The following is a 17,738-nucleotide window of genomic DNA, read 5'->3' on the forward strand; positions in this document are numbered from 1 at the left end:
AAAGGAAGGAGAGGGAAAAGTACACACTCCTTGGGACATAGGGACACAATAGGTTTGAGGTGGTCATCTTACCTTTGCAAGGGACACTGGAATGCTGCATCCTGTTCCGGTATCCACATTTTTAAAAGTATGTTGAAATATTGGACAGGGTACAGAGAAGAGCCACAGAAGTTATTTAAGAGGAGAAGAAACTTTCTCATACTATGAATCAAAGAACCTACACTGCTTTGAGCATTGAAGTGATAGAGCTGTGCGCACATGATGACTCCAGTGCTCAATTTTAAAACAGCTAGTATTTTTGCTAAGTTTAGCATAGAGAAGTACAACAAAATTAGTAGTATAACAAAATTAACAGCTGCAAAGTTAAGTAAGTGTCATTCAAAATCAAGTTTTAATTGTAAGGGAACTAACCCTCAGAACAACCAGAGGTGTCCTTAACATTGACCTTGTCACTACTTATAACCCAGATCCTGTTTTTTCAGACACACATTTTGCACTTCCTTAGAACTTAAAAGCGAGTGGATGATACGTTCTACGATTTATAGGATGATATGTGCATATTAATTTATCCTGCTGACCTCTGACTTTTTGAATGTCAACTTGATCATCTTGCCAAAGGAGAATAGTATAAACTAGATAGCTAGACCTATCCACAACATGACAGACATTACCATCGTTCTCCACTTGAAGGCTTCTTGTAAGGTTGAGATACTGCAGAATGTGAAATACTGCTGAAATGAGACTGTTGGTGCCTTTGGCAATTTTTCCATAAAACCAAAGATATAAATATGGTAGAAACTTTGGTCACGATGACTTGCATTTCGTTTCACTGTACTCTTTGCAAAGAGCACATATCAAATTTGTCCTTGCAAAGAATCCAACAATTCAAATCTAAATAATTTATTTGCGTCTTCAGGCTTCAATTTATTCATTTGTGCAATTTTATTTTCCCTGCTTAGGTCAAAACTGTCTAGTGCAATTAATTATTCATTCACATTCATATAAAAAGTCTGGTTTCCTGAAAAGCTAACACTAAAACAATCTTTCATATGCATAAATGAGATTGCTTGGAACTTAAGCAGCAATGACACTTATCAATAACATTGTCATAAAGATATGGAAGGGTAATACCACAGCCTCAAATATCAGTAGAGGTTTCTTAATCCAAAACTCGGTACTTAGTACTTAGAGCAGAAAGATAAGAAAAAATGTGATGGTTTTGGACAAAGTCAGAGTACAAACAAAAGAGAATGAACTACAGCGAGAATTCAAGAAGTAAAGGACACTCCCTAAAATACTGTAACTTTTTTCCACGTAAGAGAAAATGAATAATCGTGACAATAAAAAGAATAAACTAATTGAAAAAAGATGTGCCATTTCAAATCTGGCCATGATGTAGCTGAAGTTCTTGCCATTATATTTATAGACAAAGTAAAAACCACATCACAAAGATAGAAGAATGTCTGCTGAAATTACAGCAACCTCATGAGACAGTATGCTGTGCCATAAAATACTGTACAAAGCTGCCATCCATAACAGAGAATAAAATCTATGAGCTGAATCAAATCCACTCTGGACTGCTGCTGTTCCCCTTCTCCTTCACAAAATTATTTAAAACGGAAGACTGACTTCTGGGCACTTGCTAGTTATTTGCAAGTCATTCTGCTCACTCACCCACGGTCCTATCAGTCCAAAGGACAAATATTTGTTACTGCCATCACCATGCATCTGTCCCACTGAGAAGGGGCGTAAGGCAGAGGAAGCACCTTGACTTGTGGATAAAGAGGGGCTTATGCCAAGACAGTATTTTACACTAATAAAGGGGTGAGGCTTTTGTTCTGTTGATTATGCTGTAAAGGTGGGAAACTCTAGAAAAGTGGTCAGCATCCTACAGCCTTGTTTTCAAGAGGCTGGGCAGGTATGGTTCCTGGATTCATGTGGATGGAGAAGCTGAACTAGTGCTACAAATGAGAGGTCTCTTAACAGACCTGAAAACTATTAAGTTACTCCTGAAAGTTACAAGCCACATCAGCTCTCAAAGCTTCTGTTTAGTCCTTCAGTTACCAGGAGTCCTCTCTGACTCTCAAGACTCCTCAGTAGTATCCACATGCCATTATCCATCACTCTCCATGACTCCACACATGCAAGCCTTTAAGAGACATTTAATCAAAATACATGCTCTGCCCTTTTATCCTGCATTTTGTGGTGAAGGAAGAGACTGCACAAGTGACCAGGTACTATTTAAAAGGGAAACTGCCCTATTGCAAATGCATATTTTATAAACAAAAGTATGGCATTTAAACTGGTAGTTGCTTTTGTCCTTTGCTTTCTGAAATCCAAAAGTTTACATTTAGATGAAGTAGCTACATCAATGCATCTGGAAAAGATTCCTGCTTCACTTTGTTACAAAAGGCAGCAGAAGTTAGTGGTGTGCTGCTGTCCTGGTTATTTTTCACAAAAGACACAGGTCTAATATTTCTTTTTGACTCTGTTCAGGTTTTGGTGGTTTGTTTTTCAGTTGGCAGGGGAAGGGAGGGGAAGTGTGGTTACTGATTTTTTTTTTTTTCTTCACAGTTTCCCTAATGTTTTCTCCTCCAACCAGAACTATACTCACAATGTTTAGGAACTTCGGGAACTTTTTTCCTTGTTTCTATATGAAGCTATCAATTTGATGATTACAAACATTACAGTCAGCCCACTAAATCAAGCACCTCTGGTCGAACTCCCATAATCTTACTTTCTAATGATATTATTAAACTTTGTGTGCTTATTCTGTGCCATTACTTAAAACGGCAACATGGTTCCTCAGGCCAAAGTCAGTCATAGGTAGAAAGAACCAAATTAACGGTTTGAGCATTAGTTCCCATCTTGTTTTTCCCCACATTTGTTTAGGTTTACAAAGGTAGAGGAGCCTTTATTCAGACACTGGGTTCTACTACTCCAAGGCTCACACAAGCATCGCTTCCGCAGTACAATGATCCGTGACCAACTGTTTCACACTCACAAGGCAGAGGGCTGAATCCACACCCACACCGTGCCAGCAGGGGTATCCCAGTGCCCATCTCACAGCATGGGGCTGTGCTGCCTGGCCCCTACGCAGGGCTGAAGGTTCCCACGGTGCCACGTCGCACAGGGCAGGCCCCAAAGGTCTCCAGCATACATCTGCTCAGGTGCTTTGATCCGGTCCCAGGTGTGCAGCTCTTGCTTCAAATCAGTTCTATTTCCAGCACCCCAAGCAAAATACGTAAAACACCCTGAACACCAGTGTTTAAAAAACAGCTTGTGCTTGTATTCCTTAGAAAATAATGCATCGTTTACACCACTAAAGGAGAGCTGTCCACAAACAGCACCAGCCCAGAGAAAATTAATTCTGACAATTTTATTACATTTATAAAATCTGCATTTTTATACTTAAACAGATATTGCTGTTTTGGCAGCAGCAAACATAAGAGTGAAGAATGACTGATTTCATTTCTCATTCTACAGCTAGGCCAGCCAAAGAAAACCAAGATGTTTTGAAAGAAACAGAAGGGAAACTTTTTTTTTTTAAAAAAAGGTCAAGATTGCCCTGTGAAGGCCTCTGAACTACAGCTTTGTAACTGCACTCCTCAGAGCCAAGGCTGGCATAAGACAGTTTGTCATTCTGGCACCGCATCAATTTTTCTGCCAACTACTTCAAGTGTCAGTTGCTCACACACAAGGTTTCATTGCTGCAACAACTGAAACACACATCAGCACCACAAAGATGATGAAATAAGTTTTCAGGCAGCAGCAAATATAACCGCTAATCTGGTGTTTAAGAGAGACACCTGACTCCTCACGTTTCTGCCTCACATCAGTGCTTCCCAGGGACTGCATCTAGGCTAGATGAGCTCTAACGTGCTGTGCTCAGTTCTGTGCTTCATCTTTGAGGCTGCTCTAGGCTGAAAACCTCCATGTTCAGAACTGTGCTCAAACAGAAAATATCTAAGAGCTCTTTGAGATGTTTCTTTTTTTAAAAAAAAATATCAATGGTCAAAACAGAAGATTCCTACCCACCCCCAGTCAAAAAGAGTCCATTCTACTGGGTGATTATGCAGTTATTTACATCACTAGCTACTCAGATGTCTCTAATTGTACAAATTCTTATCCAAGACACGCTGTCAAATCCCAGTATTCTCAGCTGACATCACTTCTCCGCTTCCCCAAGTCATCTCAGTTCTCATCCCTGAAATAAAGGTATGGCAGCATTACAGTGGATACACTCTGCAGTAACAGTAATTTTTAGAAAGCTTGGCAAACCACAGATAAATTCACCACACCACCAAAGTTACTACAAACCATTAACTTTCCTACCCCATATCTACTTCTAGAGGGGCATGGCATGCACACAGCTTCGCAGCAGAATCTTAAGTGTTCCCTGCAGATCATATGAGACTCAAAATTTTTATGGTTTTTTTAAAAGGAGAAGTTAGCCAACCACAACATTATACCAGACATCCCATTATTAGTTAATTCTGAAAACAAACATTTCAAAGCAGCAGCTCAATGGTTAAGTGGGAATCTCTGCTGTGGTGTGCTCCTCATTCCCCTATGCCACTTGCTAGTCTCCTTGCAGAACAGGTTCCCTTTGAACTTTGAAGCATAAAGAAAATGCAAATTTCCACTGACAGGTTCCCCAGTTTTTGCATTTTTGCATAATATTGATGGTGCTGCACAACACAGACAAGTGACTGCTCTTTCATGTTACTGCAGCAGACCTGCCTCCTTCCAAAACAGCCAAGCTTTCTAGCCTCACCATCTCCACATTTCTTTCATCTCTACCTCACAAAGCATGAAGATGGAAAAGTCTCTAATTAGGATCAAAACAAAGATACTTTCCCCACATGGCTAAAAAAATCTATATTAAAAAAATTACTGTTAGATCCACATTTTCATTCCAACTAGGAATAGAAGACATTAAATAATATCCACGATACATTAAGAACTCTAATTTTAATAAAGTATGGAAGGAAACAATTCTGTGTTAGACTATGATGCTTTCTAATATATAGCATCACTTGAAAAGAAATGGTTTCAAATACTTAGGAATTTTGTGGACTTCTTACTAAATATAACACTACTAGATTCTTTCAAGCACTGTAACAATCTCCTCATACAGCTTCTAAAAGCAAATTTTGAGAAACTATAATGAGTACTTCCCTCATGAAAGAAGTCATACTTTTTTAAAAGCACATATATGAATGATTTTATACACATGCAGACATGACTTCATCTTAAAGCATTCAGGAGCATGGAATTCTGTTTCTGTTGTTCAGAAAGCAACTCCTGTGATAGGAACTGTGTCACATACAGAGGCTACAAAGTTATTAAAATAACCACCAGAACAGAGGAGAAAACTAAATATTGAAAGGTCAAATAGTGTAAGAATATGCATCTAAATTTCTAAGAATAAAACGTCAAAATAATAAAAACTCCACACCCAAAAACCCAACATTCAGCCACAACTCTACATTTATAACTTTCCCACTAACATTGCTAAATTCATGTCCAATAGGTGTTTTATCAGCAGCTTTCAATCTCCCACTCCATACATACAATAGTAGACTACACCTATCTGAGTAATGAAGATAGTCCAACACTCCTCTCAGACTAAAAATCCCATCAGACTGAAGACTGTTAAAATCAGAAATGGAAGTCAGAAGCATCCAGTTCTCACTTCTGTTAGAGATCCTCCATATAACAATGGAAACAGTGTTTCATCTTCACTACATAACTAAAAGAATGAGACTTACAAGATCATGACAATTTACTTCTACCTCTATTGATCTGGCAATATGAACTAAAGCAAAAGCCCTTCCAGCATATTATTCCATTTGCCCTGCAGGTTGAACTCTGACCATGTCATGTTGCCCCATGTTGTTTAGGTAGAGGGTTCAAAGAGTGACCATTGCCCTAAAAACCCAAATACATTACTTAAAAAAAAAAACCAACCAACAAACCACATCTGGATGGATTTTTTAAGCTCTTTTCTCTCTGAAGATCTCAAACAGAATGCTATGCAGACAAGTAACACTGCACTCAAAGTGGCAATTCACATCACTCAAATACTTTTACAAGTCAGGTCCTTTCAGCCACTATCAGTTACACCCTGATATCTACTGTGTTATTTGTGGAGAAAGAGAGATGCATTTAGGCTTCTATACTTATGTAAGTTCAACACATTCCCAGTCTTCCATTAGGCAGCAAAAGTGTGCCACAGGGCTCAACCACAGGGAAAAAATAAAGGTACAGATGTGTGAAGTTGTTAAACTGACTGTTGCAGAGATAAACGTCAGCTCAGTTACAGACACCATGTGTACCACATTGAGGTCTCTTGATAAGATGTCATGGTCAAACTTACTTTGACCATAAGTTACATCTAGTAGTCACATCACACCAGCAAAACCATCATGTATCATTATGTGAAACCAGTGCACATGCATACACTTGTTATCATGCTCTTGTGTATCTTACATGTACAGAGCTGTGTGGTGTCAAAAGACAGTCTTCAATTGCTGTTACTGGCTGTCAGGCTGTTGTGATGCTCATTAAACAACCAAGCTGGCAACAGAAACAGAGACTACCTTCTTCATGCAGCTGCTGGCTGCTATTCAGCTTGCTGCTATTCAGCTTGCTACGAAGGTAAGGGATGACAAAAACAACAGAACAGAGACAAAAGGAGCAAAGGCAAAAAAAAAAAAAAAACAAAACAGTAACATTCCAGTGGTTCCACTGGTTTTGTTTTGAAAGCCATCTGGATCTCCCACACCTACAGTTATGAGTCAGTTCCCCATCTAATTCATCTATCAAGTACTCTTCTTAAGAGTTTCTCAATAGATCATGCATCCCCAGGGTACAAAGGATCATCTAATTCCACATTTCAATCTAATAACAGACAAGTAATTTAGGCTTATAAACAGTTACTGCAAGTGTGCAAATTGCAACATTAATAAATTACATTAAAAACAAATTTAAAAAAAATAATCAGAAAAGCCTGGAAACCTCTGGCACTTGTCTCCAACAGTATTTATTCAGTTACTGTTATGAACTAAAACAGAACATAGGCACATATGTATCCATACTGCCCAAAGAATTTGATATAAATATTCTCCTTGAAGTTGACAGATCTTTTGCTAGAGTGACTAACATTGGTTTTGTGACCTGTGTTTACGCAACGCAATCTGAGTTTAACTCACAGTACAGCATGGAAATAGAGACTTGTACAAAAGGAATGCACACTGCCAGCACTTCTAGTATGAAAACTTTGAGGAAGAGAACTCATTAAGCATTGCCAGTCAATGTCTAATAGTTGTGTAAGTATTCAAAACACTTGATTTTTACAGAAAGCACATTTTTTTACACTACTACCCAGTGATTGTATTTATCTATGTAAGGAGATATATGTAGCACAACTGTCCTAACATTTAAAAAATAGCTTGAGAGAAGAACAGACTACTGTAAATACAGCATCTGTCAATACAGGCTGCATTTTTATTCACTTCATCCACAAAGAGTAACTGCTGGCATTAGAAGGAAGCTTTTTCCTTTTACAGAGAAGCTACCAGAGGACAGTTTTAGTTCTGTTTAATGTAGTTCAATCTTTCTACATTTTAAAGCTTGTTCTGCTGTTAGTAGTTAAAATAAACCATAGAATATAAGTAAAATATATACTCAGCATAAAGAACACAGTAGAAAGCAAAATTCAAAGACCAAACTTAAACACAGATTTGCAACTATCTCGACCAGAAGGAGGATTTTCATTAACTTACAGTAAGATTCCAGTTGATCTGTGGTATTCTTGTGTGAAGATTTAGACTGAACATAAGCAACAGAACTCCAGTAACCACCAATGCACTACAGCTCACAAACTCGAAGAAATAAAGGCCTTCACAAGGGGAGCATTCCATGATGGTCTCTATGCAGATGAATGCAATCAGTGCCAAAACCTAGGAAGAAAAACAAGTGGAAAAAAATATAAATAGATCTCCACATTTTGAAAGTAGCCACAAGTATTCCTGAAATTTCCATTGGGAACATGATCAGTTTACACTCAGGAATGTGTGATTTTGGTTTATAACAGGGCACTGCCTAAAGAGCAAAAACAAAAGCAAATTAATGCAAGACTTTCTGAATATCTCCTGTTCAACAAAGTATATTTTAGCAAAATTGCAAGGAGTCTAACACTAAAACAGTCGAGACACCCAGAAAGGCATGAAACCCCTTCAGGCCATTGCTTAATATGCAAACAGCACCTCAAACATTTTATTTCATTTTTCACTCATGATATGCTATTCCAAAACTTGAAGATGGAATGCATTGTCTATTGGGCCAACCTCAAGCTCAATGACACAGTATTAACGTACTGAGATTGTGAAAGACGTTTTGATAAAACTATTCCTTGAAATTGGAGAGCTACCTCAATTCAAAATAGAACAGGCTCCAAAAATGTCTGCCTCTCTCATGTTTATCACCACCAATATGCTATTTCTCATACAAAAACATATTTTATCATCATTCCCTTATAAGGCAACACAAGTAGCTACCAGATGAAGGAAAAACCCCTGCTGCTGCAAGCACATCTAACTGGGTTAGTCACACTAAGTTGAGAGATAATGAGGTAGAGTTAATACAAATGCAAACCTTTACAAGATGAGACTTTAACTATTCAGGATAAAGCAGTGAAATTCAATATATTTCCAAAAAACTCTGCCCAACAGGCAAAACTAAAATATATAAAACCATAACTAATATTTGCTACCACTTGGATATCACTGATTAGCTACCACAGAGTATATAACTCGCATACGTCATTCTATGTTTCCAACTGATTCCTCTTTAAATATAACTGGTCAAAGAAAAAGCAGTTACATGGACAGTTTTGTTTTGTTGTGGGTTGTTTTCTATTTTCACTGGCAAGCAAGGAATGTCTTAAGTGTTTTTGCTTTGGTTTTCAAGACAACAACCCCTCACCCACCCACTTACATTTTTCAGAAGGAATTCGCTTTTTCGCTCTGCCACAAAATGCTAATGAGACCATAGTAAGTCACTTCAATTTGAGGATGAAGATCTTGGGGGATAGCCTCCTCAGAGTTAAATATGACAGAATTTTAAGGTTTTGAACAAACAAAAATTTAAGAGATTGACAGAAGCCACTAAACAAAACAAATCCATTTTTGCTAAATCCATCTTTGCCAGTTTCAATAATGTTTTGCAGATCATTTCTTTCAGCACTTTTTATGCTTCAGCCATCAGTTTGTCTGTGTCCTACAACAGAACTGGCCAAATGAAGAAAAAGCATTTGGAAAAAAATTCTATTTTTGTCACTAACACCAACAATAATTTTAAGTAAAGGACTCCACATGCTTTGCTTGTCACATACCTCACAATACAGTAGCTAATTGAGATTTTAAAATAGATTAAAACAAAGCACAACAGTCATAATCAAAAACTCCCACTTGGGTAAAAAGGCTCTCACAGTTCACTTGGCACGCTCTCTATGAGACAGCACACACCACACTAGTGTTTGCCAGCTAAAAGATCAAGCCAATTCACATCAAAAATTCTCAATGGATACCCAGTGACTAAACACCTTGGGGTTTTATCTTTGACATTAAATAGCTTTGGAAAAAAAAAAAAAGGAAATATCATCTAGTGAAATAGAATATTCAAAAAACCAAAATCGAACTGCACTTGGAATAACGACACACAAAAAAAATACTGTCCAGAACATAGCTTCATTTTACAGCATTAGCATGTAATGAAGTCTGCCTTTTCACTGAACAGAAGCCTCATAACTGAAGGTGTCACCGAATACAATTTAAAAAAAAAAATAGCTGTAAAGCACTCAAATTTCAGCCATTTGAAGCAGGTTCAGTATCCTGTACTAATTTAGCTGACAAAACCTTAACTTGTAGATGCTCCAGGATAATAAAGCCTTCATTGTTCTTCCCACTATTTTTGGTATGAGAGGTCTGAAATTTTTTTCTTTCAAAATAAATGGTTCTGCAATATTCTCTACAAAGCACAAGCCCAAACAATATTAGGTTCATTTTCTAAAAATATGAACCGCTCTGAATTGTGCCACCAACATCAGGCTCAAGGAGCCAGCAGCTGTGGCACACCGACTGCTACGCTGGGCAACTGCTACTTGGCATAGGGAATGCCTGTTTTGCTGACAGAAGCCCTACACTACTCCACACCAGACATCATTGCTTCTTCAAGGCTAATGCTGTCATCTGAGAAGTCAAAGCTCAAAAAAGACGAGTTTCTTGCAAAAGGGGATTGCAAATTGATGATGCACCCAGGAGGCACTTGGAGCAATGAACTCTAGTCATCACATGTTACTTTTATACTTCCAAGTACAGAACTAATAATTAATAAACTTCAGAGAAATTCTACCTTAAGACTTCATTTTATCCTTAGGAAATTATAAAATACATTCCCCTGTGATGCACCCTTACGAGTAAAAAGGTGTTACTTGCATACACTTCAGTTTGACTTAACCCATGCCATTTCACATGCAAGATGTACCAACAGTTTATGTAATGTGTAGCAGCAGCATTACTCTACAGTGGTCTGGGTTGTGGCAACCCAAGTCTTCTAACACATTTATCAGAAAGGCTGGGAGAAAACCTCAATTGTTTCAGGTTATGATAGAGATTCTGGCCACAGAGTGATTATGATCACAAAATAGATCTGAACACGTGAACACTTGTTGGTATAGGGGACAAGGCAAGGGGAATGTCCCCATGCATACAATTTATTTGCAACATGTACTTCAAGTAAGAGTCCAACTAAATGTGTTACTATCTATTTTTATATTTCACCCTTCTCAACGATCATCAATCCTACTGGAGCTACAGATACCTTCCTCTTAACTGACTGCTATTTGTCTCACAGTTAATGCCATGACAAAAAAAAAATGAAACCTGGATTAATCATCACATCAGAAAAAGTTATCCTCCCACAGAAACTTCCCTTGCGTCAACATAATAAAAATCTCAGTCTTTAATACAAAATATTTTCTCTTTGAAACAGAGCAATCTTCTCCTCCCACACATTTATAAACTTGCCAGAAGCAACTTCCCAATTAACTACAAGTAACGTGAATTTTCTAGAAAAACACACCAGTCCTGCTTTCAGTGACCATTCTACTCTAAGATTAATCTAATTTTCTTTCTAATAAAACAGCAAACTACCCTTCACACATGAAATGAAAGTGAAATACATTACAGAATCAAACCCATGACTTCACTACATTATTTAAAAGTGTTATGTAAATGCTGCAACATGAGCCAATGCAGCTTGTCTAAGGCCATGGCTCACCCAGTGATCAAGTTCGTTAAAAAAAAGCCACCAAACCAAACAAAAAACCAAACAAAACCCCCACGATGAATGTGTTAACATTGTAAGAAAAACCTTCCATGTTCCACCTTCTCTGCTTTAACTTTATGAAATAAATAACTTATGAGGCAGGCTATATAAATCAAGTAGTGAGTTAATACTATTTTGCCACTTGATTGACATGGCCATAAAAAAGACTGATGTGATCATAAGCACAGCCCAAGAGTGTCCCACTGCAAACTGCTGACAGACCAAAAGTCAGTCTTTGTCTCTGCTACTCCATTTATTTCCTGAGGGATTTCAGTGCAGGTTTAGCACTAACCATTCTCTCCTATTCACTCACAGAGCTCTGGAACTATAATAATACACCTTCTTTCTAGCCTATGTTTATCTACATTGCCTGTCTACCACCCATCACTGCCTCCTGAATTAGCTAACCTACACACTGTTCAGAGTTCATTAAGGCTCAAAGACCTAAAAGTCACTTCTCCGGAGCTTCCTATGCTCTTTCCTTTGCCCCTCTACATGCTCAAGATAAAACTGGTGCCTTGCCTTACACCACATTGGCTATACACACTTCCCTTGGGAAGAGAGAGGAAGGACAAAGATCGTCCAACCTCCCTGGTAAGCCTCCATGCTCCATCCAGACACCACCTGAGGATGCAGAGACTTAACACTGTCCCAGGTGGGTGACTGAGGCACAAAACCACAGCAGATAAAAACCCTCACTCCCCAGCTTGGCTTTGTAACACAAGTCACCAACACTACCTCAAAAAGCCAGAAGACAGGATCTGTCTAGGCCTGTGTCTGCCTCCCATGACTGAAGTTACAGCACAAGACAAACAAATCAGAAAAATCCCCCCCAAAACCACCCCAGCACTGTACCAGAGCACAGGCCTCAGCCAACAAAGAGCAAGCTGTCATTTGTCAAAGCCAGGCCATGATCCTCACTTTTGAGTCGCACATCAGTTTAGGGTGATGAGTTCTAACAAGTTTTTCCACAAGCAGAAGTTTCAAGGTTGGTTTAACAAAAAATGAGAAGCTGAATGTGGTGGAGATCTCCTCTTACATGAATTATTGCTCTCTCCCACAAATGACATGGCTACAGCTTTCTTGGGCACAGTCAACAGAATAAGTTTCCTTTGACGGATGAATCAAACCTTTTCATCTGTTTTTCTCTGCACCAAGTACTTTGGAGAATTCCACCCTAATTCACACAGTACCTTAAGGTTTGTATAACTCTCCTATAATCTTTCTTGTTTCTAACAGTTGCTTTTAGTTTCCCTTCTACTGCCACACTTTTTGAAGTACAGTGGACATTGTGTTGATACGCAACTTCACCATGATAGAACCATATGCTTGTTCCTCTGAACGCTCAGGTCTGTGCAGAGGCATCCTAGGCTACCAGCAACACCATCTTTTTCTTGAACAAAGGAGATGCAAGAGTCTGTTCAACAATGCCGTATCAACAAGAATGAGCTATAGGGTAACGTGAGAAAAAGTCTGTGCCTGCTCAGACTTGCAGCCCAACGTGTGCAATATAGCTCTAGGAGCCATGGAGCAAACATCCTGCTGCTCTCCATCAATTATCTCCCACCACCACACAATGCAAAGGGAAAAAGAACAAAATCTCCAAGTAGAGGATTAAGTAGGAGATGTGTTTCCCAATAATGACTTTGGGGGGGCATGGAGTGGGGTGGTTTTTGTCTGGCAAACTATTACCCACTTTTATTGTTCGGGACGTTTAGAAGTGCTAAGATAACTCACACCCTGCAAGGCTATCACCCTTGCATTAAAGAGTACTGAACCCCACATAAAGGCTCCATTCAGAGCGCAGCAGCCCTTCGCTGGAAGGGAATGAAGCAACCTCATTTTAAGGCCATTTAATTCCTGAAACAGAGACTCTATACTGGGATCCAATGTCCTTTGAATTAGCCACATTAGCCTCCTACCATTATTGTATTCATCTCAACTTTCCTGTAAATTCCCCTGGAGAAGGGCCCTTAATGAAGAAATCATCTGCCTTAGGCCTATGTAAATGGCGTGTATTTACATCACTTTCTTGGCAACACAGACACATCAGACATAAAACACTGTATTTTCCCAAAATGGAGAAAATGTGCTATGACAGGCACCAGTGCTGAAAGCGAGCTTTTTAGGAGGTTGCTAATGGTGTACTTTTCCTGTCAGAACATGTTGTGTTTTATTTTTGAAGAAAATAATCAAACAACTTTGCACTAAAAATAAAAAAGACAGTTCTGCAATGAAAACAAACTAAAAAATTAGTTTTCCTGTTTATCTAAAACCTTACCACAGAAAGCCTTATTGTGTGGTTAAATGACATAATTACGCATGATTTCCAGAAAACCACAAAATGGTCAGCATTTTTTCTGCCTGAAAAATACCCACAGAATTTCAGTAAGAATGTCACACTACCAAGACATTTTTACATCCAGACTGTTTAAATTAATGGTACAGCAGAATACATATGCACAAAATAGAGAAGAAATAAATTGCTTTTACACCACTTGAAGTATCTGAAGACATCAAACTTTCTTGAATTAAAATCTAGATTTATTGTTCTCATTTACTTGGCCCAGCAGCCCCAATTTAACGTATGAAACCAAGTGGGTCTCATTCCTTGCAAAGCACATGCATTTCCCACATCTAAAACAGCTGGCACAGATACGAATATTTGGGATCATATGGCTTAAACACAGTCCTGCTTCTCCAGCAGGAAACCATCTTTTACCCTAAGCAGAAGAATGACTGATTTCCCGCCTGTTCCTAGTCTGCATCTTTAAGACTAAAAGAAATGTGTTATTAACTCTGGTGATTAGACTGCAAGGAGCCTTAAATCACAAGTAAGTATTAAACTTTTCCTACAACATTGAAAATTTAGAAGCACCAATGATTCAGCACTCTGGATAAACTGAATTATGCTCTAATAGCACAAAATAAAACACTGAACAAATCCTGAGAAACCTAACCAGACCTCCAAATTCAATTCTGCTTCTGTGGTCATGACAGAAACAATAGCAGAATGTTTAAGTTTCAGATCTTCACTGCATCTCTAGGGTTTTACATGTAACTGCAATCCTTAAGTCTTCATTGTCTCTTAGTTGCTTTAGATATAATGTGGCAAGACTTCAGCACATTAAATATTATGAAATTTTTATCAAATCAGCTGATCTTATGGCACTACCAGCAGTTTTCTATAATCCTTAAAAGATCCAGCTACTGCTGACTTCCCTTTCTCAACTTAGGCAAAAGACCAATTCTAAATACAGAACATATTTCTGAGGCCAGAAACATTTTAATAGCATATTATTAGAAAGGGTCATATTTAAGAACAAAGCTAATCAACACTCAAAGTTAACAACGTAACGATAGTTGTTTTGCAACATTACGTACATCAAACTCTTAAGTCTTAAAAAGAGGTAATAATTAACTTGACTGAACTGAGGTGAACAAGATTCCTACATGGCTAAAATAGAAATGCATCAATTTTTAAAAGTGAACTTTATTAGTCCAGAATGAAAAAAGCTGGACATGTAGTAGTGGCTGCTAACTTCATTAGTACAGTGCTCTGCTTATTCCTTGCACACACCTATATAACAAACATTCTTATCTGTTACATAAATGCAAAAACACTTCCAGTTCAAATACCATTAAGCAAATACTATTTCATAGTATGGAAATATTTTACAGTTCAGTGTTTTTTAGAAGAAAGGACAAACACAGTTCTTCCTGTTACTACTAAATAATTTAAGGTGGATTTTTTATATTACTTTTATATTGTCCTCAAAGTAAATCTATTTTAACATTCAAAGTGATAACTGAACACGCAGAGAGAAGTACTAGTTTGCACAACTCACATGCAGCTCATTCTGGAGTTGCCAGTGACCAGCCCTATGTCATTCTGCTCTGTACAAAGGCCTCAGGCCTCAGGCTACAGCATCAAACACAGCAGTGGCCACCACCTCTCCTCCTTTTCTCCCCGTAACAGCAGGATCACTGTGTAGGTGGCCCCTCACACCACTGCCCACTGGGACCGAAGAGTCACTTCACAACCTCTATGGGCTTCCTACCCAACAGTACATAGCCTGCAGTTATTCTGGCACCTGGACAGGTCTGCCCATCACTACTGCATGATTTTGCGGACCTGACTTCAAGTTTGTAATATGCCACCTGTTCCATAAACAAAACCCATCACTAGTTTTGCAGCAACCCCATCCTATAGGAAAGCTCACCTGAAGATGATACAGCATGCCATGCTTTAACCCAAGGTAAACAAAACACAGGTAACATAACCAGTTTCTCCCAACAACTTCTTTCCACAGGAACCTGTGCCTCCTGTCCCCAGAAACAAGTCATGCGTCGTAATTCAAAGTATTTTCTTAAGCAACAGGCCCTGCGAGACAGTGAACACAGCCCCAATGTAGAGTTACACATTTCTAAGGTTCCAGTTTATATGCTGTATCACTCACACACAACCCAAAGAAATGAACAGTTCAAAAGACTTATTCTTTATCTGTAGTACACTGAATTGGGGCAATGGCTTCAGTGAGCAGACAAACCAGTAAACTGGGGGGGAGGAGGAGGGTGTATTCCCTCTTTTCACCGTTTCCTCATCTTCAAGGTTTAATTTTCCCATTCATTGTCTCATACTCATTCTCGTCAGACAAGCAAGCATAGCTTCTTATAGTCATACCTCTTTCTTCAACTTCCAAACACCACAAGCTATTCCCTCAAATGATACTGCCTCCTGCAAGTCACAGCAGGTTCCTCAGGCACAGCTCATCAAGGTCAGACAGGAAAATCCTCTCAACAGCCTTCCCCCAAAACCGCAGCATTCCCATCTCTTCCTAGAGGAGCGGAGATGGACATGCCACAAAGCAAAGGCACCTCTTGCCAACTAACCACTGCAACAATGTCCACATCAGACTTCAGAACAGCACTCTAATGTGCTGGCAAAACCCATAATTAAATTACACACAACCGACAAGTGGAAATTCTTAAACAGTAAAACTACTCAACTAAGCTTCTTCAAGTCCAACTCCACAATTTGACTGCTATTTGTATATCATCATCTTAGACAAGCTAAGTAAAAACAGTTCAGAAAAGTATACATTTTTCCAGTGCTACACTAAACATGATTTTGTATATATTGAGTCCTCTGCATCTTCCTCAGGCACTGCCAGAGCACGTAGTGGGGGGAGAAGGGCAAGAAAGGAGAGAAGAATAAAGTATTTTTCCACTAGTTTCATTTGCATCCTACTCATGTAGGCTTTAGTTGAATAGTAACACAGAGTAGAAAGTGACTACAGGAAACAAAAGGCAGGGAGGAATCCAGCTTAAACAGCTGAGTTCACGAAAGTTTGGTAACACTTTCAGTCACCAAGGCATGGTAAATTATAACCCGGCTTCCTGAAAAGTCATCAGTAATTCCCATTTGTCTTAAAGACTGATTTAATAGTTAGCATCACTCAGAGTCCGTATTTTTCTAATGGCATTTATTAGTTTGTTCATTACAACTGTGCAGGATGCTCAAGAGATAGGTCCCTCTCAGTACATTGTCCAGCTTTCCACCCCCAATCTTCCCACAAGGGTACGGCATCCTCTCCAGTCCATTCCCTAGCATTTTCTATTCAGTCAAGCTGTAAGAACTCATAACTTATCGTATCTTTGCTATTTAAACAAAATTAATAAATACAGTTACCCTGTTTTTTGTCTTCAGGCTGCACTTAGGCATTCTGTATGGTTCACACACATTCTCTGCTGGAACGCAGTTATGTTACTGAGATTGTGTTTGCATGATTTTTAAACAAAGTAAAAAAATTTGGCTATTACTTCACTTCTGACAATTCTCTACTCAGCTCTTAAAGAAGCTCTGACACTTTTGACCTAGCTTTGTGTTCCCATTCACGTTCATAGGCCAACCTGTGCTGGAAAACTGGGTAGTCAAAACAGTATTAAAACCCAGTACTGTAAATCTGTAACAAGCAGTAGAATAAACTAATTGGTTTAAAGAAGTAAAGGTGCACTCAAATTCTGCCGAGTATTTGATCTACACAGCCTCCTGCTTAACTAGCCTGTTACTCTATATTAAAAAGTGAAAGTTCTATTTTAAGACTATCAGAACCAGCCCGTATCTTTTAAAACCCCATTTAATCCAAATTATGAGTAAACATCAAACATCCCACAAATACTAAAACAAGAAAGGAATTTTAATGAGAAAACAATCAAGAAAAAAGTACTCCTAAGGAATCTATTAACATTTTTTGTTTAAAGGAAATGGTGCAAAATGTCCTTGCAGTCCCATGGTTCCCAAGATTGCAATCTGAAGGTCCCCTTAGATGCCATACCTTAAA

General features: G+C 38.6%; 1 protein-coding gene across 1 annotated transcript in view; it reads right to left on the bottom strand.

Moving 5' to 3' along the window:
• The window catches only part of CMTM4 (CKLF like MARVEL transmembrane domain containing 4), a gene marked incomplete at both ends in the record, with an annotated part of 30,394 nt that overhangs the window by 3,739 nt on the left and 8,917 nt on the right, over positions 1-17,738 (bottom strand). Inside the window, one exon of the mRNA XM_084270160.1 lies at positions 7,791-7,967. Coding sequence (XP_084126286.1) covers positions 7,791-7,967 — 177 coding nt within the window. The remainder of the gene's footprint in view (positions 1-7,790; positions 7,968-17,738) is intronic.

This window comes from Gallinula chloropus (assembly GCF_964237585.1).
Source record: "Gallinula chloropus genome assembly, chromosome: 13".
Lineage (NCBI taxonomy): Eukaryota > Metazoa > Chordata > Aves > Gruiformes > Rallidae > Gallinula > Gallinula chloropus.